Source organism: Dermacentor variabilis, chromosome 2, assembly GCF_050947875.1.
Source record: "Dermacentor variabilis isolate Ectoservices chromosome 2, ASM5094787v1, whole genome shotgun sequence".
Classification (NCBI taxonomy): Eukaryota; Metazoa; Arthropoda; class Arachnida; order Ixodida; family Ixodidae; genus Dermacentor; species Dermacentor variabilis.
The window spans coordinates 38,903,641-38,927,162 of NC_134569.1; the positions used below are offsets into that span (position 1 = coordinate 38,903,641).

Genomic DNA, 23,522 nt, shown 5'->3' on the forward strand with positions numbered 1-23,522 from the left:
ATTGTAACACACAAACAGTATTTCTAGGGCTGAATAATATGCAGCAATATATTAAATTACACTACAGAATGGGACTCTTTTTCAACGAATGAGAACGTTGGCTGGCATCTGTTACAAATCATTGTTTAACGGAGCCCTAAACTACTTTTTATCGAAGTGGAGACAGGCATTTGAAGTGAAAATAGGCTATTTCAAAAATACCTTGCTGCAAAAAGTACTTAGACGTGTTCAGCAGAAGTGGAATTATTGGCAATCCAACACTGCCTCTACTGTGCTCCCGTTCCTTTTTCAGTGCCTTGCACTGGGAAGGCTACGGCGCAGTGGGGCGTGCCCACAACGCTTCACCTTCTAAATGTCACCGTGGCACACAGTTCAAATTTAATTTTGCATGTTAATGTAGACACCACGACTTCCGCCTTTGGTGCCTATGACGCACTAAACATAAACCAAACGCAGCTGTCCTCGGCAAGCCACAGCGTGCTTAGCCAGTGGACTCGGAACGGGACCCTGCGACAGCAGCGGTATCTATACCATGTAGCCGACTGCAACTTGTCAGCTATCAGCCAACAGCAGCCATCTAAGGGAATGACGAAATAGTGCGTCCAATGACGAAATAATGCGTCTAGAAGAGAGTGAGGACAAGGCCTTCTGTTGAAAAGAGAGTGTTTGAGAGAAAGGTGACTTCACAATTCGCTTACGAGCTATGACAGCAAAACTTGGCTGAGATGTTTGTAGCGGCGTATGCTACCCGCAGACTATGTTATTTCACCAAGCCCAAGGGGATGTTCAGGGCCCCTTTAGGTATAAATGGCTAACAAGTGAGGGGCGCCAAGAGAAGGTCCACCAGATGTTAGCCGACAAATTGCAGTGACTCGAGAGCTATGGCAATTTCGGATGTTGATGCCAAGGGATCACCTAATATTTTTCAATTTTTCACTGGCCTAGTAGTGAACCCCTTCCCCTAGAGCCGGTAACAATGGAGCACTCGACTTCATGGAGAACCTAGACTCGAGCACCATGGCATTGAGTAACCACAATCGTTTGAGAAGGGTGTTTATACATTGCTACACAGCCCCTCTCTCCAGTGCACATAATGAGCGAGCTTTCAGTGTCGCTGCACATGCGTTCATAAGAAGAGGGGGGCTGTGGAGGACGCATTGAAAGAGCCAGGCCAGCTCATCATATTTAATGTATTTGTGCAATGTTAATAAGTGTAGGGAGGAATGTAGCACTAAAATAATGATTACTTTTTAATAATTGCTTCAATTACTTTTGTGGAGCAGTAATTAGTAATTGCAATCAGTTACATCTTTGAAAGAAGTAATTGTATTGGTTACTTTTTTGCTGTAATGTGTACAAGTCTGGTGGTAGGACAGCACAATGCGTTGGCGGGCTAGTTGGTGCGAATCCGCCTTGTCCTGTCGTCTTTCTTGTGTCTGTCTTTTTGCGCTAAACAAGGTATTCTGGTGGTAGGACATTGTACCAGTGTTGGGAGTGCAGGACATTTTTTATGCCTGGCACTGAAACCACTTGTGATTATGGCCATTTTATTGCAGTGGAAATTAGCAATAACTGTGTGCTCATTCTGTTTTGTTTGGATGGCATCTTACATTATTTAAACCCCACAATCCTGATGTGTGCTTTCAGACCCCAAATTTGCCAAGTTGCCAGCTCAAGTGAAAACGATCAACAAAATTACCTCAAGATTGCGCATATTTCTTCACGCTTGTAACTACCGGTGTTCAAACTGTTGCAATAAAGTGTTGCAAGTGTTTTAAGGATAAAAAATAAGATGTGTCAACACTTAACAAGACGTCATTATGCCTTACACGGATGACTGACTTCTTAGATTGGTGACATTATTACAGTGGGTCATAGCTATAATCATGTGCCGTTTTCTTTTGGCAGTAGAAATCGCATTCGGTCTCTCATTTGTGCTAGTACATAGATGTTGAAAAGGTAGAATACTTCACATATTGGCTGTTTCAGTGACCACATTAAATATTCTACAGAGGAGATAAGAGGGTTATTTCTTTAGCAACACATTATATATGCCAGTAGACATTAGGACGTGTATACTAATTACTGGTCAATATCTTTATCTTCTAAAGTACCTCTCAATTTCTTTTTAATTATTTACTTGTGGCCAAGTGTTGCAATTTCAAGGTGTGCCAAATTGTGTCAAAGTGCTTTGGTATTACACTAATTTTTTTCCCAGAAGGGCACTCTTAAAGCAGAGGGTTGTAAAGACTATGGGAAACCCTTGTATTTCAGTGCAAATGGGTCCTGAAGTTTTGAGGACATAATGAACTTTCATTAAATGAATATCTCATTTGTAGCCATAATTCGATTTCCACTGTCTGCTAGCATTCATAGCAAGTTGCTGAAAAAAATAACCTGTCTCTTGTGCATCATTTCTGTGAATTACTGAAGTTTGTGCTGATAGTGGACTTGCTTTATGAATGTAAAGGAATTATTTTTTGCATACTTTGCAAAGTGCTAGGTAGGTGACATGCATTGCTTGTCATGTTAGCATGTCATTCACTTTTTCTTCCCCTTCCCCCTGCTACCCTTTCAAGTGATGGTAACTCTGGACAAAATAGCCTCCTAGGACCTTAAGAAAAATATTAAGAAAAAGCATCACAGATCAGTTCATGCTGCAAGTTCATCAACTGTTTGTACTTGACCATATTATTGCCTAAATTTAATTTGCATCACAAATAATTATTACTGCATGTGCATGACTTGATTTCTTCACATTACTATTATCATGCATGCACGCACCACAACATGATGACTTCTTTTTGATAGCACTGGGCTTACCCAGTGCCTTGCATTCTATGAGGCCCACAGCTTCACAGCTCACAACGAACTTCCACTCCCTTTTGAGCGGAAATGGCTCAAAATAACAGTATGTGAGAAGATGGCACAACAGTGCTGTCTTCAAGATGCAAGATGCAAAAGGACAGCACTGTTGTCTGCCCTTTTCTCGCCCGTTATTTTGCACTGTTTCTGCTCAAGTCGTGAACTAACCTGCCCAAGTATGTACGCTGCTATGCTCCCTTTTGTTGCATATGTCTTCCTTTATTGCCCGCTAATCTCCTTGCTCACTCTTTGATTACATCAAAGACCATGGAATGGTTGCCCACAATGCTCTGAGGCACTTGCAATGCCCTCGCTTCCCGTTTCTCCTTCTATCACGACTATTTTGCTGTGATCAGTCGATTGGACATGCAGGCAATTAGTCAATTTCCGTCTGCTGTGTTAAAATCCGATTATGTACATCAGACTTGTATGCCATAAGAGTTAAAAATTATATTAGTCCATGAAATGTGTGTGAAGTTGTGCAAAGCTAGAACAAAAGGCGCTGCTTTTACATGTGTTGAAAGCTTCTGGAGCTTTTCGTCCACAGAATTTAGGATTTCATGCAGACAGGGATACTATTTGCTTCAAGCATAGTACAAGTGGCATAGAGCATGCTGTGGTGAATTCGATGTGCTTTAAATGTGTGCGTAATACAAATTATGAGTAGTGAAGTTTGTTGAAATGTGGTCAGTAGCATGCATGGCACAGGAGATTGATCTTCAGCCATCTCTCATTATATACTGTGCAGCATGCAGCTGCTGCATTCTCTTTTTAATCTGGAACATAATTTTATCCCCAAACCAGTTTTAAGATTTCTTTCACCATAACTTTTCCTTAGTTAACATAGTATTTTGCTTGACCCTTCGCATACTATCTGAGAAAGGAAACGGGAAGTGAGAATGATGTTGGTGTTTTTGTTAACATGCAAGCTCGTACTGCAACAATGTTACATGTCTTTAATGTAGAAAGTATTTGGATAACAATGCAAATTTAACATCACCACTACAAGGGTGGCATGACTTAGTACAGCGGAACAGTAATGCAGAAGCTGGGCTGGCTTGGGATCTGCTGTTGCAGCAATTTCATGTTGCTTCTTTGTTCCTAATACATAAAGATTACTAGATATACTGATAGTTACATGCATAGTTTGGGAAGCCCCGTAGGAACATGTGGTAAATTAAATAAATTGATAAGTTTTTGTAGGTTCCCTGCTTCTAACAACACCTTGTGCACGTGTGTGTGTGTGTAATATTAGTATGTTACAAATATGATCGTAATATTAGGTATGAAGCTACACGCGGCTAAGGAAAGTCTGGTCGCGGGTTCGATTCTCAGCAGAAAAAACTAAATTCCAACGTTGGAGTAATAAATGAACGATCGTGTGCGGAGCTGCGCACTAGCGCAACCACTGCGGTAGTCAAATGCAGCAGCTTTGCGACTAAAATTAACAAATTAATCAACGCTTGACATTACTGATTATTAACGTAGTTTACAAGAATTTTCTTATCTTTAAACGTTTTACATAAGTGCCTACGCTTCTTGTTTAGACTGCCTTAAGAAAACAGCAAAGAAAAGAAGACTCGTAAAATTAGCAGTCGCAATAGAGGTCGAGATCGCCGGTGCTACGAGACGGGCAATTAGCCGTGTAACATTAAAGTGCTCGATTAATACTAGTTTAATGATCCGCACAATGTGTTCCAACAGACCACTAACGAGGAAAATAAATTCACGAGAACCACTGCGGTGCAGTGCTCAGCAGCGCTTAATTTATGCCTACAAGGTCAAGAGCGGAGCGCACGCACACGCTCGGTGCGGAACGCGCCCCCTACGAAAGGAAACAAAAACGCCGTCCGATCCGAGAAGCGGGAGCGAAAAGCCTTCCTCTCTCCAGAATCTCTTGTCGCCGTGGGCGGCGGCCATATTGCTGGATGTTAGCCTTATATTTTGCTACTCTCCGGCCGCTAACCAGCGGTAACCAGCACACACCTAAGAAAGCGTAACCACTGGAGTAGCCATCCCCATCGAAAGGCACCGCTGCTTGGGGCATCGAGACGCGACCACGCGCTGCATCGCCCGATTTCTTGTGTCCGTCGCATCTCGAATATCCGTAGAGCCGGGAAGACTGACTGTCCGTCAGCGACCGAATTCACATCGGAGCCGGCGGCCACTCGGCACCCAACGAAGCATCGGCGCCCCAGGCGCTCTGACACTCGAGTGAAAGCAGTGCTTGTGCAACGTAGGATTCGGGATTTGTGCCGGCGCGTGCACCACAAATTCCGCCGTAGACCCACGATTCTGACCTGGGATAATCGAGGTCTGCTAAGCCTAAATGTGTTGACTTTTGATCTGGATGCCGGCGGCGAGCAGATGGAGGTAAGCGGCCACTTTCCTGACTCTGGGGTCACCGTCGGTCTGATGATGCCCAGCGCCGCGCTCTCGTTGCATTCAGTTTGGGCGTTGCATTTGCAGGTCGTTTGTAAGCCTCCGGCGGCCTTCGCTATCGACGCAACGGAATTGTCCTTTTTTTTTTTTTTTCCTCCCTTGCTGTCGAAATATTGGGAGTGCGAAGAGAACGTGGGTTTTGGTTCTTTTTTCTGCTCGTCGCTTTCGCATAAAACAGCTGAGCGTGGTGCTCCGGTTTCTTTTATTTACTTCATTCTATGCGCCCAGGCATGTAATGCGCCTTCGCCGAGGAAGACAAAAAATGCGAAAGCTCGTGATAGGCGAAACAATAGTCGGATCGCCATGTTTGTCTTGTTTTTTTGTGCATGTTTGCTTTTCATGTTCGCACGTCTCGCCGGTCCTGAGGAGGCGGCGCTAGGAGTGGGGGAGGGGCGTTGGAGGGGGAATTAGTAGTCATTGCAATTGGCGACGAGGACTTCGATCGAAAAAGGCTGCGGATCGAAGACTGCGCCGGTGCTGCCGCTTTCGAAACCTACATAGAGTTTAGTGTTTCCGTCACAGGCAGATAGCGCAGTCACGTCCGTGGGCCTGATTGTCATTCGTAGCGTGTCGTTCCTTCGCGCGGCTGCAGTAGTTCCTTGCCGCCTGTAGCAGTTATTCATCTAATTCGTGTGGGGAAAGCAATTACGAAAGAAAGCAGAACTGACGATATTAAAGGAGTGTTCAGTTCTTCGTTTACTTTCATTACACGATATCCAGAAGAGTTTATGAAGATGAAAGCTCATGTTGTGTTGCGGGAAAAAGTGGGTATGTGTCGCCATCTACTCGTGCGCCGTCGTTTTCTGATAGCGATAGGCATTTTGAATGTGTGTGTGTGTTTGACGACGGCAGGAGGTGTGTATGTATGTGGGGGGAGGGAATGAACTCGCCGGCTCCATGGGTATGGCTTGGGACATGTCTGCGCTGGGGAGGAGGAAGGAGCAGCGGCCCAGGCAGGCGCAGCAGTGTTGCCTTCCCCCCGCGTCGCTTATTCCCTTTCCTTCTCATTTCTTTTTTTATCGTGTACTGGCGCTCTCCCTTCTCGGCATCTCTTTGTTCGGTGCGATCCATGTGTTCTAAACCCAGCAGCTGTCGGAGTTGTACGTCTGCATTGAGTGTCTGCCCTAAGATGTTCCAGGCCATTGTTTTAGAGTCAACGTTACGTGTCGCTGTAGAGTCGCGCCAGTCGCTGTTAAGAAAGCAGCCGATGCGATCACGCCGTGCTGTATCTTCTCCTAGAAGAGAGGTTATAAGATCGCAGTAGATGAAATCTTAATCAATTACGGATTAATTATTGAGAATGTTTTCTTGCGCGCATCTAGTACTTACGGTTAAACGTGTGGTACGTGAAGCAGACCACTGCGAAAAATAAAAGATCAGAAAGGATTGCACAATAAAAACAAAACAAAAATGTTCTCCCACGGCGGCGTTGTCCATCGCCGTCGTCGCAAGGCAGCTAGGTAGCAAAGAGAAAGAAGGGGCGGCAGACGAAAACCCGAGACGGTAATTAACGAAAAGTTCGCCATTTTGAAAACGACACGGCGCGTTGGGGCGCGATTGAGTTCTCGATTTGTTGTTTTTTTGACACATCTCTGCCTTCTTTTCAAAGTTGCTTTTGTTATTGCACTGTGATGAAAAATGTGAGTGGTCCGCAGAAGCGAGTGAACCAGCCCGTTCCGGAGCGTCCGACCGACAGAGCGCCATCCAAGTAAGCCGATGGCTGCGATGCCTTTAATTGAAAGGTCGGCTCGTCAGCTAATTGTTTCGTTGAATGTTTTTTGCTGATTTCTTTGTCGTTTTTCTCGTGCGTTGTGTGCTACAAGGTCGCTGTGAATGGTTCGTCTAATGTTTGACATCGCTCTTATGTTTTGGCGCGTTGTGGCCGTCCGTACGGCCGTTTTCTACGCGAAGTGCTCTGGCGCTGATAGAAATGACCGGTCGGGTCAGCGACCGACGACGGCTCGCCGTCCGCACAAGCTTACGTTGTTGTCGTCAAGATTAAGATTTCTAACGCAGCATTTCCGATATACTTGTAATATCGAGCTGGTGGTGCCTTTGGCATCGCGTGACTTCTACCACGCGTTGTTCAGTATTAAAAGCAGGCCCTGCACTGCATTTCATGCCAGGAGTCTGCCGGTTAATGATTCTTTCATGTTACGACTAGGCTTTTTTCGCCTTACGACAAGGCTTCTGCGCCGAATGTGCGTGCGTGTCAATAGCTACCGACAATGAGTCAAAAGCCGCAGTTGTATTCTATACTGAATAGCTCCTAATGACTTCGATTGCAGTGCATGTTCCAGGATTATGTAGGCGCACATAAGCCACTCTCGATTCGCCTTTGCGGTTCCACTTGATCTTCAGGCGCCTTGTGTACTTCGAACGTTTACGCTCCATTCGTGTCAAGCTTGTCTTCCCTGGAAACAAACTGGTCAACGGTTTACCAAGTTCGTGCAACATGAAAACAAAGAAAACTAAAATCTGGCAAGATGTCCGTGTCGTGAAGGAATCCAGAAGTCGTGGTGTCATCTCGCGCTTTCGCGTTTCCTACGTCGACCGCATTATTTGTCCGCCCTTTTATTTCTAGGGCGCTGGTAGCGCGCACGGTGCGAAGCGAGCACTGTGGTCGTGTTTTTGTCTCGCGGGCCGTCGCATCCACCGGCGACGTTTGCCCAACACGCTTGGGCGTAGTGCGTGACCTACAATTCGCTCAGGCCGCCGATTCGTTGCAGTTTCAGCGCCGCGCGGACACGGCGGAGGCCGCTTTTGCTGCTTGAGCGAGTACGGCTCGCACTGTTGGTTGCACTTCCGCCGACGCGAGTTGTTCAAGGGGACGCGATCGTTTGCGACCGCAGCACGACCGAGAGCAGTCGGCAATCGCGACAGGGATCCATGCGGTAGACAGCGTCGGAGTAGTAAACATGCCGCCTCTAATCTGTGACGCTTGCAGGAGGTTGGCATGCTGGCAGACTGTTGTGTGAAGCCCTAGCCCACGGCATGACCATGGGGTGAAACATATGCGTACGGCTGTCGTTTCACGTCGCAACATTACTGCCCGTAGTGCGCATGTGCTTGCGGTAGATGAATGATGATGATAATGAGTGGTTTATTCTCTGAAACGGCGGCCGCCTGTGCTGCCATGCTGTATAGGGTACTTTAGAAATGTTTAACTGTTACTTTGATATCACGGCAATATAGCCTTATTTTGTATATGTGTCTCCACTATTTTATGGCTGGCTTTACACATCTTCATTCCGCGTCACCCTGCTCCCTCTCTACTCGTGGTTTTATTAAAGTTCTAAATGGCTATTGCATGCATTCACCGTTCTCTCATAGCTACATTTAGGTCCTAGTGCTTTATGAAAACTCTAACATTGGGATGAAATGTGCCGAATTCTCTTGGCAACATTTTTGCATGCCACGCATAGGTCACCTTCCTGGGTAAACCCCCTTGTATTTGTGTTCTAAAATAACCGGGCCTAGTCTGAAAAAGTTTTGCACAGCTCTTTGAACTGCTGCCATAAAACTTCCACTTTTTTTATCGTTGTTTAGTTGTTCACCTACTCCGCTCTGACTGAAAACAGTATCCTCTCGCGAGTAGAATTAAAGAGGCTAGAATTCAGTTAGCTTACACACCTTTTCATTAATAATTGTACTGCTTTCTTGTGAGAAGACCACACTGCTAAGCATGATATGCAGTGATCTAGTCATTCCCACGTCCATCGTGCAAGGTGTTTGAACCATGCTGCACTGCAGTTACATTCGACATTCAAATGGTTTTATTTTGGTTCCATTTATGTGATGTACTGTGTGAAATCACAAAGGGGCATGCATACATTTTGCTCCCAGTGCAGTGTTACTTCTTATTTAGGTAAGGTTTGGAGCACATTCTATCGTTTTAGTTGGCTTAATGCAGTTCAGATTAGTTCAGCCGATAAGCAGATAATTAGAAGTGCCCACTCTAGTCATGATTGTCATGAGAATAAAATAGACAACTGAAGTAAGAAACAACAAGCAAAACAAGAAAGGCACACTTGTTGCCTATTGAATAGAACTGCAGAGAGGGGACCTGCTGGACCCCTTATCCGCTAATCTTATCCTTAGCTGTCAAGCCCTGCTGCGTGACTTAGTGACAGGCATGATGTCACTTCAGCTGTAGGCATTCCAGCCAGTAACTTTTACCCACTCAGCAGGTTTACTTTGTCTAACCACTGCACTGAAAGCTACACTCTAAAGTGGGGCCTATTTTTTCTATTAGCAATGTATCTTGTATGCCTTTCATTTAACGTTGTGCACCCGGTACTTCCAGGTCACAAATGGCTTGTGCATTATCAGCATTGCATTCTTGACAGAAAAGTAGCAGATTTCTGAAGACAGGAAATGCAAACAAGACAGACTACTACTATTTTTGGGGGACAAGATGTGCCCAAAAGGGTGTAAACTTTTCTTTTTTTTGTCTCTCTCTCTCTGTGTGTGTGTGTAAGGGTCACCTTCACCAACTAGCAATGAGAACCAGAAAAAAACCTTGCCTATTGGACCTCTCAGTGATGCCAACAAAAGATTAACAGTGCACGATGAGTGAAACCCCTTCCCTTTTCTGAAACACAAAGCCGACTCTTCCCCTCGATTTGCTGAAATGATAGCTTTCGCTGCACTGCATGCTTGGCCACCACATATTAAGACTTAATATATAGATGTGATATTGTTAAAAATGATCTGTCCAAAATATGAGGGCCCCTGCTTGCAACATGCTCTCTTCTGTGATAAAATTCGGTAAAAATATTTTGCATGGCCTACTCCCTGTTAGACTGTACATGACTAGTGTTCTCTCTCTAGTTATTCCAACATGCCTGCAAATGCTCACTAGACAAGGTACAAAGTTGTTCATGTGTATGTGTCTGTTGAAAGGTGGCCCAGTGAATTATTATAGGTGCAGGACCTGCACGGTCACGCTATTGCTGGAAATGTATTCCTCATTCTGCTTGTACAAGCAAGAAATCTATGTATAAAAGGAGGAACATCTAATTCCCAATATTCTGAGTTTTATTACGCACTTACATGTATAACACTGCTCCTCTGAATCAAGCAGTGTGTTTTTGAATGAAGAATGAATCCATGTCTTATAAGAAGCCACAATTTCAGTTCCGTAAAGCCCACATTGCAAACGCTCACTTGGTTCATGCAGCAGCTAGAATGCTTTTATCAATAAGCCTTTTTAACATCCCTCTTCCTGTGCTAACTCAATGCCCTTTTTTTTTTTCTTCCTCTTAACAAACTCAGCTTAGGTGTCTGGTTCAACAATTGTCTTGAAACAACAGGTTCTAGGGAGTTATTGTCTAGGAAATATAGCTGGCAAGTGACATGCATAGGTGTATGCTACATTAGTGAAGTTAGAGATGTTTTACCATGCTGTTAACAACCATGCATGGGTGTTAGTGAAATTTTAAAAAGATTTCGTCTAGTGATGCCAATTGTTTACTTATGAACTATTTCATGTTTTCACTCTAGAAAAGTGCATGTTTATGCTGTTGAATGTTCAGTACTCCATACACACACTTACTCCTTCCTGTAGTTCTACCTTTCAAGTTTACTGGTACCGTCTTGAGTAATTCTGTATGAGGCACAGGGTATTATGTCTAAAAGTTATGCATAGTGGTAAAAGTGATGTGTAGCACATGCTTTGTACTGATGGACTGTTGTGAGAAGTATTTATGACCAGGCAGAGGTACAGCAGAGCTTTGCTGTAGGAAACTGGTACCACAGGAAATTGGTACCTACAGGGGTTATGGGCGAACATAGTGGTATGGCAAAAGGAAGCAATGTTTTAATTTGAACCTCGGCGACATTCCCTGTTCGATCATGGCTGATTACTTCAAAACATCCTATCTCCCTGTGAACTTCTGTCTTGCTGAGTTATGTTGGATTTGAGGATGGCACACATTACTTTGGAATACTAAACCTGGTGCAATAAGAATGTGAGAGTGTAAACAGTATTAATTGTTCAAGACGCGCCATGGTTGCTCAGTGGCTATGATGTCAGGCTGCTGAGCACGAGGTCGCGGGATCGAATCCCGGCCACTGCGGCCGCATTTCGATGGGGGCGAAATGCGAAAACACCGGTGTACTTAGATTTAAGTGCGCGTTAAAGAACCCCAGGTGGTCCAAATTTCCGGAGTCCCCCACTACGGCGTGCGTCATAATCGGAAAGTTGTTTTGGCACGTAAAACCCCATAATTTAATTTTAATAATTGTTCAGGGGAATGATGCAAGCACAAGGTTTTTAAGAAAATTTGGCAATTTAGATTTGTGACTGCAGTCTTACCATCTTTTAAATCATACATTTCGTGCAGCTGCATCATTTCTTTTATACATGTTATGGTATTGGGGAGCTTGCACATAGGTGAACATCACACACAAGTTGCATGACATTAGCTCCTATTTTGGTGAGAGCTGCTTAGTATGTTGAGGTATGTTATCCTTTGTGAGAAAGAACACAAAGGATAAGTCAAGTCAAGTGAAGTGGACAGACATTTAGCTTTTACTTCACTTCAGTCGCCTTGCCACTATGCATACTATACGTTACATTATGCCAGTATGCAAAAGAAGAATTGCGTACTTCTTTTTTTCTCTCTAAAATGCGGACCCATATGTGTAGTGAATTTCTCTGATAATGTTACCATTAGACGCTCCTTGCACTGTGCAACTTTCTCTTTAGAATATTTTGTTGCATGTTTATGCGTGGGAAGAGGGGATAAGCTTTTTTATTACTTTTCTTTTTATGTCTGTTCTAATTGAGAGCTCATTAAGTTATTCTGATTGCAGGATAGGAGAAATGCCGACCTCGTTATCATCTTCAGCATCATTTATTGTCCCGTAAAGGCCCCTTGTGGTGTCTTACTTGGCTGGGGGGGGGGGGCATGAACACCCTACGGCAATATGGCCTCTGATAATACTGTGTTTTCCATCCATGAATGTTTTCTGGTATATGATACATACTTAAAACAATACCTTGTTTTGTGTATGTGTTTTTAGCATGTGCCATGCAGTTTTCCAACATGGTTGATGCTACCCTGGATTAAGCAAACATTAAGCTCAAAAGCGTGGCAGTTTGGGCGAGTTCGTATGTCGTGACTTTTTTTAGGCTTGTAACGCAGCTCAGAAAGAGCAAAAAGGCAGGTGGAAGGGGTAATGAAAAGGAACGGAGAACAGAGTGAGCGCTTACTCTATTCCCCATTCCTTTTCATTACCTATTCCACCTTCCGTTTTGCTCTTTCTGAGCTGCGCTACAAGCCAAAAAAAAAAAAAGTCATAATATTAAGCTGTAAATAAACAGCATGTCATGAAATGTAGTGCAGTAGTCAACATGAGCTTCGATAGCTAGACAAATATGACATACTTTGTGTCGCTCATGAACTGTGCAGCACTTGAATGTGTTGTATTGGTTCTTGTAGACTTAATCTGACTGCTGCAAGGTTTAGCTCATAGAAACTATTTCATATCGGATTTAACAGGCATGATCTAATAAAAGCACCTGTGCCTGTTGCAGGGTGGTGGTATGGAGGCAGTTTTTCACTGGTAGTAAAAGTGACTGCTGGCAATAGGCTAAAATGGAGACCAACCCATTTTTTCGAGGGATCCTCGGCCAGGCTCTTCCACGACCTCTTCTCAGGCCACCACCTGAGCCAAGGTGGGCAGCATTTCTGTCTCATTTGTGCTCATTTGTTGATGACAGAGCTTCATATCCCCGTGTGTGTGTGTTCCCTGTTCATTGTTTGGCAATTATTTGGCACTGAAGTGTATAGACTGCTCCAAACTGAGCAGACAAGACGAAAGCTGTGACACAAAAGTAAACCTGGCAAGGGCGCACTTGCATTTGTAGTATAGTTGTGCTTTTGGTGGGCTGACACAAACTTTAGCACCAGGCTGTAGTGCTAGAGTACTCTGAAACAGAATGAAGACGTGCGCCAGCTGACATGTGGTCACTGCAAAATGTCGCATACTCACCAACTGCACACACATTCATATTGCCTTTTGCTGCACAGCCCCTGTGCTATTATGAAGCATTGTTTTTCAATCTCATGTGCAGATAACTAGCAAATGTTATGTCAAGTCAATAAAGGTGCACTTTCCATTCTTGGGCAGTGCATATACAAACGAAACACGGGAAAGAATACAGGACAAGCACTGGTCCTTTAGTTTATGTGTGCGCTGCCCAAGAATGGATAGCTTCCAACTCGCCTACTTCTCAATCCTTTTGCAGGTGCACTTTGATAGCAAACTCAAAGACGGCAGTTAATTCGAGCTTCAGAAAATTTTTTATCACAATTTCGCGTCTCCTGTGAAGCCTAGAGAAAGTTATTCTGGCCTTACTTATAATTATAGTCTCTTGTTTGAATGTGGCATAAAGTATTTGCACTTTTCTGTTGCAACAAAACTTGTTCTTGAAGATTACATAAAAGAGAGCGACTTTTTTTCTGTTCAATACTGGCTTAATGATAATGTCGCCCATGCGGCTTGAAACTGCCGCTTGGTCAATCAGTCAGTCTTGTGTTCGCTGATGGTTGAACCCAGTTAGTGAACTATAGCATTGTTCACAACTACTTTTGTTGTTGTTACAAAATGAGTGCTCTCATTTGACATAGTATGCATCCTGTGTCAAAGCTGTGAGAGCAGACCACTTTTGAAGCCTCCTGAAATTTCTTTTGCCAATCAGTTCTGTGGAAGCCTGCAAGGTGGAGGAATGTTCATAAAATGGAAAATTGTCATCCACCCATATGAGTTTCCTGTGTAGTGTCTTGCTACTGTTGGGTGCATGACAATTTTCCAATTCATGAATCTCTTTTGCTGAGTGTATGTAAAGAAGCACACTGGACTGTACTATACTGCTGTACTCTTGTTAACCAAGTGTTTAACTGTTTACAATAGCAGAATTGCTGAGCTTCTCATACTGATGAAAATGAAAAACAGGGGCATGTGAGTGTTAGAAAAAAAACAGAAGTTTGTGTGGCCATAATTAAGGCCACACTTGTCAGGGACTCAAATAATTATGTTGCTAGAACATGTATGTTGGTGCAATGAGCATTGTATTGCATCAAGTTCGGGTAGCAGTTCAAGTTGAAAAGTTGTATGTCGCATGCAGCAAGCACCCTGTAATGCTGGATTTTGCCAAGTCACGACACATACTTTGAGGGTATAATATTTTTTAACGAGGATATCTTGATGCACGAACATTGGCTGTTGCCCATTTTTTAAATAAACCCAAGCTTTTGGTGTTGACATGCAGTCTATGATAAGTTATTGGAAGCTGACAGCCATGTTGCTAGCTATGTTTCAGAGCATGCGGATTCAGTGAAAGAGCTCTCATGGCGTGGGATCGAGGAGTAAACCAGAGTTACATAAAAATTCACTTAGCTCACATCATTACACCAGCCATAAGATGTCTCAAAGTACTGCTTTGCCCTATAGTTAATATGTTAGCCGCCATCTTTTCTGTACTTTAGAAGTTCTGGCAACCGAAGTATGTTTTTGTCAAGTTGAATGACACACTGATGAATCTCTTCTCTTCCTTGTGATAAACTGTGCTGCTTATCTAATGTCCCTCTGTTTTTTGATGTATATCGACCGTAATCCTGAAACCTTGCCCTGCAGTAGTTAGTGGAAAGGGCGGAATACACATAAACAAAGAGTAAGTGCACACAGTGCACGCTTTTTCTTCTTTTTTGAGTGTGTGCATCATAATCCTGGAATTGAAAGATAATATTGGCTCTTTTAAGACAGGAAGTCTTTTTGGCAAACATTTCCCATGTAGTGCTTTGACATTTTATTCCATTTTTTGATGTTGGATTGAAGGGTTACAGCGCTCGCACGTACCTTTCCTATGCAGGAGACGCCATGAACGGCCTGAGCCTTCTGCCATTGCCTTGGACACGATGGAAGTGGAAGATCTTTCTATTAAGTGAGTGTCTGCTCCCTCCTCCAGATGTTTGCATTGCATAATTTCCATTTCTTTATGTTTTACCTGTGCATTTGCATGCTGTGACACTCTATTGCGTTATCAAAGTTAGGACACCATTGGCTGGTCTTCATGAGCCAAAATACAAAGCGTGGGTCTGTGAAAAGGGATGGTAAAAGGCACCACATCATTTCATATTAAATTAAGTTCTAGGATTTGACATGTCAAAACTATGATATGGTTATGAATCAGGCCGTAGTGGGGGCTCCGGATTAATTTTGACGATCTGGGTTTCTTTAACATGCACCCAATGCGTGGCACACAGGCGCTTTTGCGCTGCACTTCAAGTAATCCAGCCTAAAATGCATGCAGAGCAGTAGGCCCCAAAAAGAACTATCTGTTAAAGTGTACAATAGCTGGTGTCCAGAACCACGCTCCAGCGACAACTCCGGCCTAGTAACAACAGCTTGAAGGCTATACTTTCGCTGGCTGCTTGTACCGGAAGCAATTTCGGGAACCAAAAGCACATCATTGCTGCCATATTTTGGACGCCACTTATAAGACAAGAGAAATAATTTGGCTAAAGAAGTTTCTTTATAATGAACATTCACTGCACAAGCTTTCATCTGGAGGTTCGTCTAAAGTTGGTAAATTGTAGCTGTCTGAAGAAAGCGACGTCTACAGGAAATGACAGCAGTCTTCGTGGCCTTTCTTTTTACACAGTGGTATGTCAATATTAATGTGAGCCACTGTGTCTCTGACCATACAGGAAAGAGCCTGTGCCAGCAGTGGCGCCCGTGCCAGTAACACCGTCACCGGAAGTGGTGCGCAGCTCTGGAGGGCGGCGCAAGGCAGGCTTAGGACCACAGCGGCTTGGTCCTGACGATATCATTGTGCTCTCGGATGAGGAGAACAGCCGCCTCAACGGGCACCGGCTTGTCAACGGAGCCACTGGCAGCAGTGGCTGGCAGATGCAGCCTCCGCCGCTACCGCCTCAGACACCACTTTCCCAGCAAGAACTGGCTGCTCGCAGGGCACTGGTGCGAAGTCTGCGCCAGGAGTTGCGCAATGAGGAGATGAAGCTGGTGCTGCTCAAGAAGGTCAGTGTGTGCTTCTGCACGAAATACAGTTCACTCAGTGGAGCACCACCTTTAAATTGAAGTATTATTTCCCTACCTCCCCACAGCTGTTGTATAACTGGGTTAGTCAGTTGCTTTCACACCTTAAAGAGTCCCTGAACCACATTTCATTGAAGGCAAGAAATGCATTTGAAGTTAAATTAGACAATTTCATGATTACTTCACCATGAAAAGTAATTCAATGCATTCAGTAGAAGCAGAGTTATTGGCAATCAAACTCCCCTTCCGCTCCTTCTTCACTGACTTGCACTGCGAAGGCTACAGTGGAGCGAAGCTTGCCTGCAACACTCTGCTTACTGAATGTCACTGGGGTGCGCAGTTCAAATTTGAATTTGAATGTTCACGTAGGTGCCACTGCAGTCGACGACCGATAATTCTGACTCCACGGGAAACATAAATAAGTACAAACTATCAAATGTCCAAAAAAACGTACGTATCAAAATAAGATAATTTTATTTACATTTTAAGACCCATGTGCAAGGAATAAGTGGTCAATTCATTGCTGCACACACTTCGGCTTATGTGCTACCAAGTACACCTGTATTCCTGCCAGTTTTGTGCTGTTGCTGGACGCCCATGCAAGGGCTGCAAAGGTTCGAGTCAGGTCTACATGTGAAGGTTCCGGAGCACATGTCGCATCACCATCATCATCCAAAGAAAACAAAAATAATGAATGATAGTACGGTGCCGAAGAAAGGACTCCTGATTTCACCACACGCCGCACCTGTGTAGTGGGGGAGTGCACCCACGCTGGCCGCCATTGCTGCCAGCTGAGTCTGCCATCGTCTGCCCTCAATACAACGGCGCAGCAGTTGTAGCAGGGAAACACAGGCTTGTGCACCGCAGTGTGTAAGAACCGGATTGTGCATTGCAGAGGTAGACCATTGCAACAGTTGCAACTCCAACAAAAATGGGAAAAGTGGGAAGACCACGCGTTGTGCGCATGGCCGATGAACAAGCCAAGTATGAGGAGAAGTGTGAGTTGCCACCCCCTTGGAATTTCACCGGGGCGAATTCCAAATTCAAGAGAGTGTTTCTTGACACGTAGTTTGGCCATAGTTTAGTCTGTAATCAACAGCTTCGCTGGATAATCCGCCACCATATGAATGGTTTGGCCCAAAATTTTGAACTGCATCAATAAATATACGCAGTAACAGCACAAAAGAGTGCACCGATTCCAACACCCTTCTTGATTGATGTCGGCTATTGGCCAATACCAGTTACGTATGGGAACCTGCTATATTACAAAATAAAGCATCCAGTAAATAGTTATGAGCAGGCTTCTATTGAAAAGAAAGCCTCTGAGATAAAGGTGACTTAGAGCTCTGCTTGCAAGCTCCATGCACTGCACACGACTGCAAAATTTGGCACCACAGCTGTGCATGCTATCCATGGATTGTTTTTTCACCAAGCCCGAGGGGTGGTTCGGACCCCTGTAATCGCTCAGTACAAGCTGTCGCTAAATAAAAGAATTGCATGTCTATTGGTGGAAATCATATCCAGATCCCCAGTACATGAGCAGCAGGCAAGTAAGATGTGTGCAAAAGCCTCCTTCCAGAATTTGCGTAAAGTTTATCACTTTTCAAAAACATTTGAGTGAATGAGACCCGTTGGGTTCTGTGAACTTGCCTGTGTGTGGATCAATTGGTCCACGACTGCCAAAAGTTGGCTGATTTTCCAATAGGTTCCATGCTGCCTGTTAGTCTGAGTGCCGCATGTATGCCATAGGTGCGTCAGAGTCAACTGCTGCAAAGGCAAGAGCCAGCGCGACCTGCCCAACCAGTGGCGCCACCCAGCTTGCCATCAGCACGAGCGTCAACGGTGGTGCCGACGGCGGCACCTCCGTTGGCACCCCCGCCTCGAAGTGCCCCGACTGTGGTGGCCAATCCAGGCCAGAGCCTTGGAGCTTCGGGCAAGATGGCACTGAGCAACCACCATCACCACCACCATCACCACCACCATCATCACCACCATCACCAGCAGCAGCAGCAGCACCAACATCATCAGTCGCCGCAGACACATCAGGGGTCCAATAGCCGAGCCGCACCCGACCTGGTGGGCATCAACGCCAGGGTGAGTACAGGCGAGAGGGGCCACCCATTCATAAAGGGCGACTCTCTTTCCCTCTGTTCTTATTTTCTTTGTATATTTGTAACCTTTTCAGCCAAGCAGTGATTGACAGTTGCTAAATCATTCAAAATTACGAGTTACAGAAGAGAGACTTCATGGCAGTATAAATGCTGGCCCTTGCTGAGACAATCCTTGACAAAGGTTTTAAGAATGTCTCTTTGGAACCAGCAAGTACAAGAGTGCCAAATGAAATTAAACTAGGCATGCCACAGCTTAGCAACACACTTTATAGGGTTAGTGTACTGATTAGTATAGCAAAGTAGCAAGGTTTGCGCCTTCACCATGCGGTTTGTTTGGCTGCATGGTTCGCTTCCTGTTGCATTCCTGATGCTCCAAACCTCTGGGTAGTGAGTACAAGAGTCAATTTCAGTCCCCAGGGCATTCAAAATTATTGCATGCCACGGAGACATCAGCTTGGCAGTCGCGGCCAGCCTAGCCTGTGTACTTTTGACAAAGTCTGTACACATATTCCTCTTGATAGGCACTTGCCACTTGATACTTGACATGTCACTGACTGTTGTGCTTGCGTCTCTTTTTTTTTGCCAGTGTGGCCGTGGCTGTGCAATTGGCTATATGCATGGCTGAGTGCATACACAGCCTGCATGCCCTGTTTTAGCGGTATTCTGCCGCGAGTACAAAGACTTGGCAAGCTGAGGTGGCGTGGCATCATAGTTTGTCCTTATGCTCGTTTAGTGCTGCAGATTGCGTAATCTCGAGTTTTGGAGACTCTAAGCAGTAGGCAAACGAAGCGCTCGCTCCACGCTGCCGGAGCTTTTCATGATAGTGTCGTCCCACTGTGGGTGGCACTATCAGCTGTGGGGGCAGAATGGATACGAAAGTGTGGCTGGCTTTGTTTCATAGCACCGCTGTGAAGATATAGTCGACACGGCTTGAAACCGCATCTTTTGTTGGAAACTCTTAAATTCAATTTTCTTTTTTTCTCCTCCCCTCTCTATTGAAATCAGCATTTACCGATCGCCTGATAATTATGAAAATTTTGCGACACCTTCTGTGTAAGAAAAGTCTATCAACAACTACTTATTTGAATACAAAATCAAATTTCAATACAGGGTCCTGAATATTTTGCTTCACCACTGTGAACTACCATATTTACTACATTGCCCTCATGCCCACGATTGTAATGTGCACCCATTTGCCGTGACATAAAGAAAGAAAAGTCATTTACAGTACCGCGCACCTCATTCTTTCATACAGAAGTACAACTTTCTCTCATTTGAAAGAAACATATATATGCTCCCAATGCACTAAAGTTGCGATAAATAAAGTCGCAGTTTCGCACGAAAGGCGAAGCATCGATTACGATAGCAAATTAGTAGACATCTATACAAAAATTAAGGATAGTAGATTTATTGGCCGTATAAACTTTTAAATGTTCGCTTACTAACAAAATTAACAAGCATGGTGTCATGCGCACACAAGCATGAGCACGTCTCACTCGATGACCGCGGAAGCTCTTTTAACGCTGGAGTGAGGGAGTGCGGTAGCAGGAGCGAGGAAATTGACCTTTGTGCGAGCTCTCGCTTTGACGCAAAGTAAGCGACAAGAACACAGCGCGGTGCGGCGAGATGCATAGACTCTTGTCTCCGCTGCAGATTGCTTTCAAGATAGGGGCTGCGCGGCCGCGCCGTACGTTGCAGCCCCGGATGTAGAATGCCTCTCCTGTTTGCGATAGTCTCGCACGCAAGTTTCGAGAACTCCGAACACCCATGATAAGGCCCGATTTCCACCCGTCTCCGCATACGTGATCGCTTTCCTTTTAATTGCGGTATCGTGATGAACTTGGCATGTCTTTGCAGTTGGCACTTCCATGCTGATAGAGCAAATGCAGAAAACGGAAAGACAGACGGTGCACTAACCTAAGCCAAAGGAAGCATTGCCTAAGCACACATACTACAGCACATGGAGAAAGCCATCGCAGCTAGGCTTGAAGCACGTACAAGGCGGCCATTTTAAAATGCCAATGGCGATATGGTAATGCAGATCTAGGGTCGTACTCGATTCAACACGCATGCAATTTTTGGACCAACTTTATCAGAAAAAAAGTATGCGTTAGATTCGAGTAAATACGGTAGTTCACAGTGATTGACGAGAAGTTCAGCGATTGTGCGGCTCGATTTCTGTGGCGCAAGCCCAGCGAGACACTCCAAACGAATGCAAAGGTGCAGATGCAGTGCATGCATTATGTTATGTCAGACTAATGTGCACAGTGTGCGTAAGTTTGAGAGGTCCTGAACTGAAGGTATGATCGGCTTCTGGGGCATAAATACACACCACACTTGCGTATACACATCAGATGTGCATAAGCGGAGTTAAATTTTAACGGCGCTCACGCCCGTGTGCTGCTTTGCACCTGTATGCCTGCACCAAGTCAGCACAGACTGTGGAGTGGGTGCAGCAAAATCATGAACCAGCCCTGCACCTTTCCTGCACCTATTGAAACGAATAGCACGGTTCAGCGAGCGCCATTGCTGCACCGCTGAAACGAATGGCAGGGTGCAGCACCTCGTGAACTGGTTCATGTGTTGCAGGCGAACCGAACGTACGTGATTTTGCTCTCACTGCTGTACTGTTCTTGCTCAAATTTTGCAGAACCATTGCATTTTAGCATCGACTTCATTTAGAATAACACTTGGCACAGTTAATTGCTTGTTTTTAAAGAAAAAATGGAAATTTGCCTGCACTTATGGGGATGCGAGCTGCTGTCGCGACAGCGCAAGCATAATCTAGTGTCGCCGCCTACCGTCAGCTGTAGAAAGCAGCGCTTCAGGGAGGGCAGTCGCCTGTTTCAAGAGTGGGCAACACACCGCAGCACTCCTTGAAACGTTGCTTTCTGCAGCTGACGGCAGGCGGCGACACAAGTTTATGCTTATGCGATCGCGGCAGCAGCTTGCATCCCCATAAGTGCATGCAAATTTTCTTTTTGTACAGGTCAGTATAGAATTCTATACTGACCTGTACAGCACCTACAGGAGCCGCGATACCTCTATTCTAAGCAGTAATTAACAGGTTGCAGAGACTCCTCCTATAACTAGCAATGAGGTCAGAAGGGCCTTGCAAGACATGAAACAGGGAAAAGCGGCAGGAAAAGATGGAGTAACAGTCTATTTAATCAAAGGTGGAGGAGACATAATGATAGAAAAACTGCTGGCTCTCTATACGAAGTGTCAATTGACTTCAATGGTCCCAGAAAACTGGAAGAATGCAAACATTATACTAATGCACAGAAAGGGAGACATTAGTGAATTGAAAATTATAGACCCATTAGTTTACTTCCAGTATTATATAAAATATTCACCAAGATAATCTACAATAGAATAAGGGCAACACTGGACTTTAGTCAGCCAAGGGAACGGGCAGGTTTCAGGAAGGCATCACATCCATGTCATCAGTCAGGTAATCGAGAAATCTGCAGAGTACAATCGGCCTCTCTATATGGCTCTCATAGATTATGAAAAGGCATTTGACTCAGTAGAGATACCAGCAGTCATAGAGGCATCACGTAATCAAGGAATACAGGCCACTTATGTAAATATCTTGGAATGTATCTACAGAGATTCCACAGCTACCTTAATTCTACACAAGAAAAGTAGGAAGATACCTATAAATAAAGGGGTCAGACAAGGAGACACAACCTCTCCAATGCTATTCACTGTGTGCTTGGGAGAAGTATTCAAGCTATTAACCTGGGAAGGCTTAATATTATAGCTAAGTGATCGACAGCGAATATCTCAGCAGCCTTCGGTTTGCAGATGACATTGTTCTGTTCAGCAACACTGGAGTTGTCGCAACAAATGATTGAGGGCCTTAACAGAAAGAGTGTAAGAGTGGGGTAAAAGATTAATGTGCGGAAGACCAAAATAATGATCAATAGCCGGGCAAGGGAACAAGTGTTCAGCATCACCAGTCAGCCTCTAGAGTCTGTGAAGGAGCACATTTACCTAGGTCAATTAATCACAGGAAACCCTGATGATGAGAAGGAAATTTATAGAAGAATAAAAAGGGGTAGGAGCGCATATGGCAGACATTGCCAGCTCCTGACTGGAAGCTTACCATTATCATTGAAATGGAAGGTGTACAATCAGTGTATTTTACTGGTGCTGACATTATGGGGCAAAGACTTGGAGACTTACAAAGAAGCATGAGAACAAGTTAAGGACCGCGCAAAGAGCGATGGAACGAAAAATGCTAGGCATAACTTTAAGAGACAGAAAGAGAACAGTTTGGATCATTGAGCAGACATGTATAGCTGATATTCTAATGGACATTAAGAGAAAAAAATGGAGCTGGGCAGGTCATGTAATGCGCAGGTTAGATAACCGTTGGACCATTAGGGTTACAGAATGGGTACCAAGAGAAGGGAAGCGCAGTCGAGGACGGCAGAAGACTAGGTGGGGTGATACAATTAGGAAATTCGCGGGCACTGGTTGGAATCGGTTGATGCAGGACAGGGGTAATAGGAGATCGCAGGGAGAGGCCTTCGTCCTGCAGTGGACATAAGATAGGCTGATGATGATGATGAATTAATTGACGCTGGATCGATACATGGTGAGGAAGAAGGTGCTTGAATTTTCCTTTTCTAGGTATTGCAGTTGGCACTGTAAAAAACTGCTTCATGGTTTCAATTCAAAGTTGTAGTGAACTGATGAGTTTTGCAAATAATGCGTGCCTCGCCATGACGACAGTCAGTTGCTACCGTTGTGTGAGGGGTGTGACATATTGTTGATAAAGGCTATTGAGGGCCACCATGAAACATTTCATCACTTGCAATTGATCGGCTCTCGATTTTAACCACGAAACTTTTCTTTGAGCTGATTGCTACTGCGGTATTTGTGGATTAACTACACACTAAGAACAGTTGCACCCTTTGGGGTGTGTATTTGCCACACAACAATAATTGTCATCTGTCTTGCTTGCGTTTCCTTTCTTGACAATGCCACAATCGTTACTTTCCTGTTGAGAATGCTCTTCATGCTGAT

At 44.6% G+C, this 23,522-nt stretch overlaps 1 protein-coding gene across 3 annotated transcripts in view; it reads left to right on the plus strand.

Annotated features, from left to right (window-relative positions):
* Nucleotides 1-4,701: 4,701 nt before the first annotated feature.
* LOC142571658 (uncharacterized) overlaps nucleotides 4,702-23,522 on the plus strand; it is a 29,410-nt gene continuing 10,589 nt past the window's right edge. Inside the window, exons 1-5 of one of the 3 annotated variants that reach the window (XM_075680179.1) lie at nucleotides 4,702-5,238; nucleotides 12,851-12,991; nucleotides 15,188-15,259; nucleotides 16,026-16,356; nucleotides 18,124-18,468. In XM_075680179.1, coding sequence (XP_075536294.1) covers nucleotides 12,912-12,991; nucleotides 15,188-15,259; nucleotides 16,026-16,356; nucleotides 18,124-18,468 — 828 coding nt within the window. In that variant the 5' untranslated portion in view covers nucleotides 4,702-5,238; nucleotides 12,851-12,911. Of the gene's footprint in view, nucleotides 5,239-6,525; nucleotides 7,050-12,850; nucleotides 12,992-15,187; nucleotides 15,260-16,025; nucleotides 16,357-18,123; nucleotides 18,469-23,522 lie in introns of those variants that run through there. The other 2 variants (XM_075680181.1, XM_075680180.1) reach the window with 2 other exon arrangements.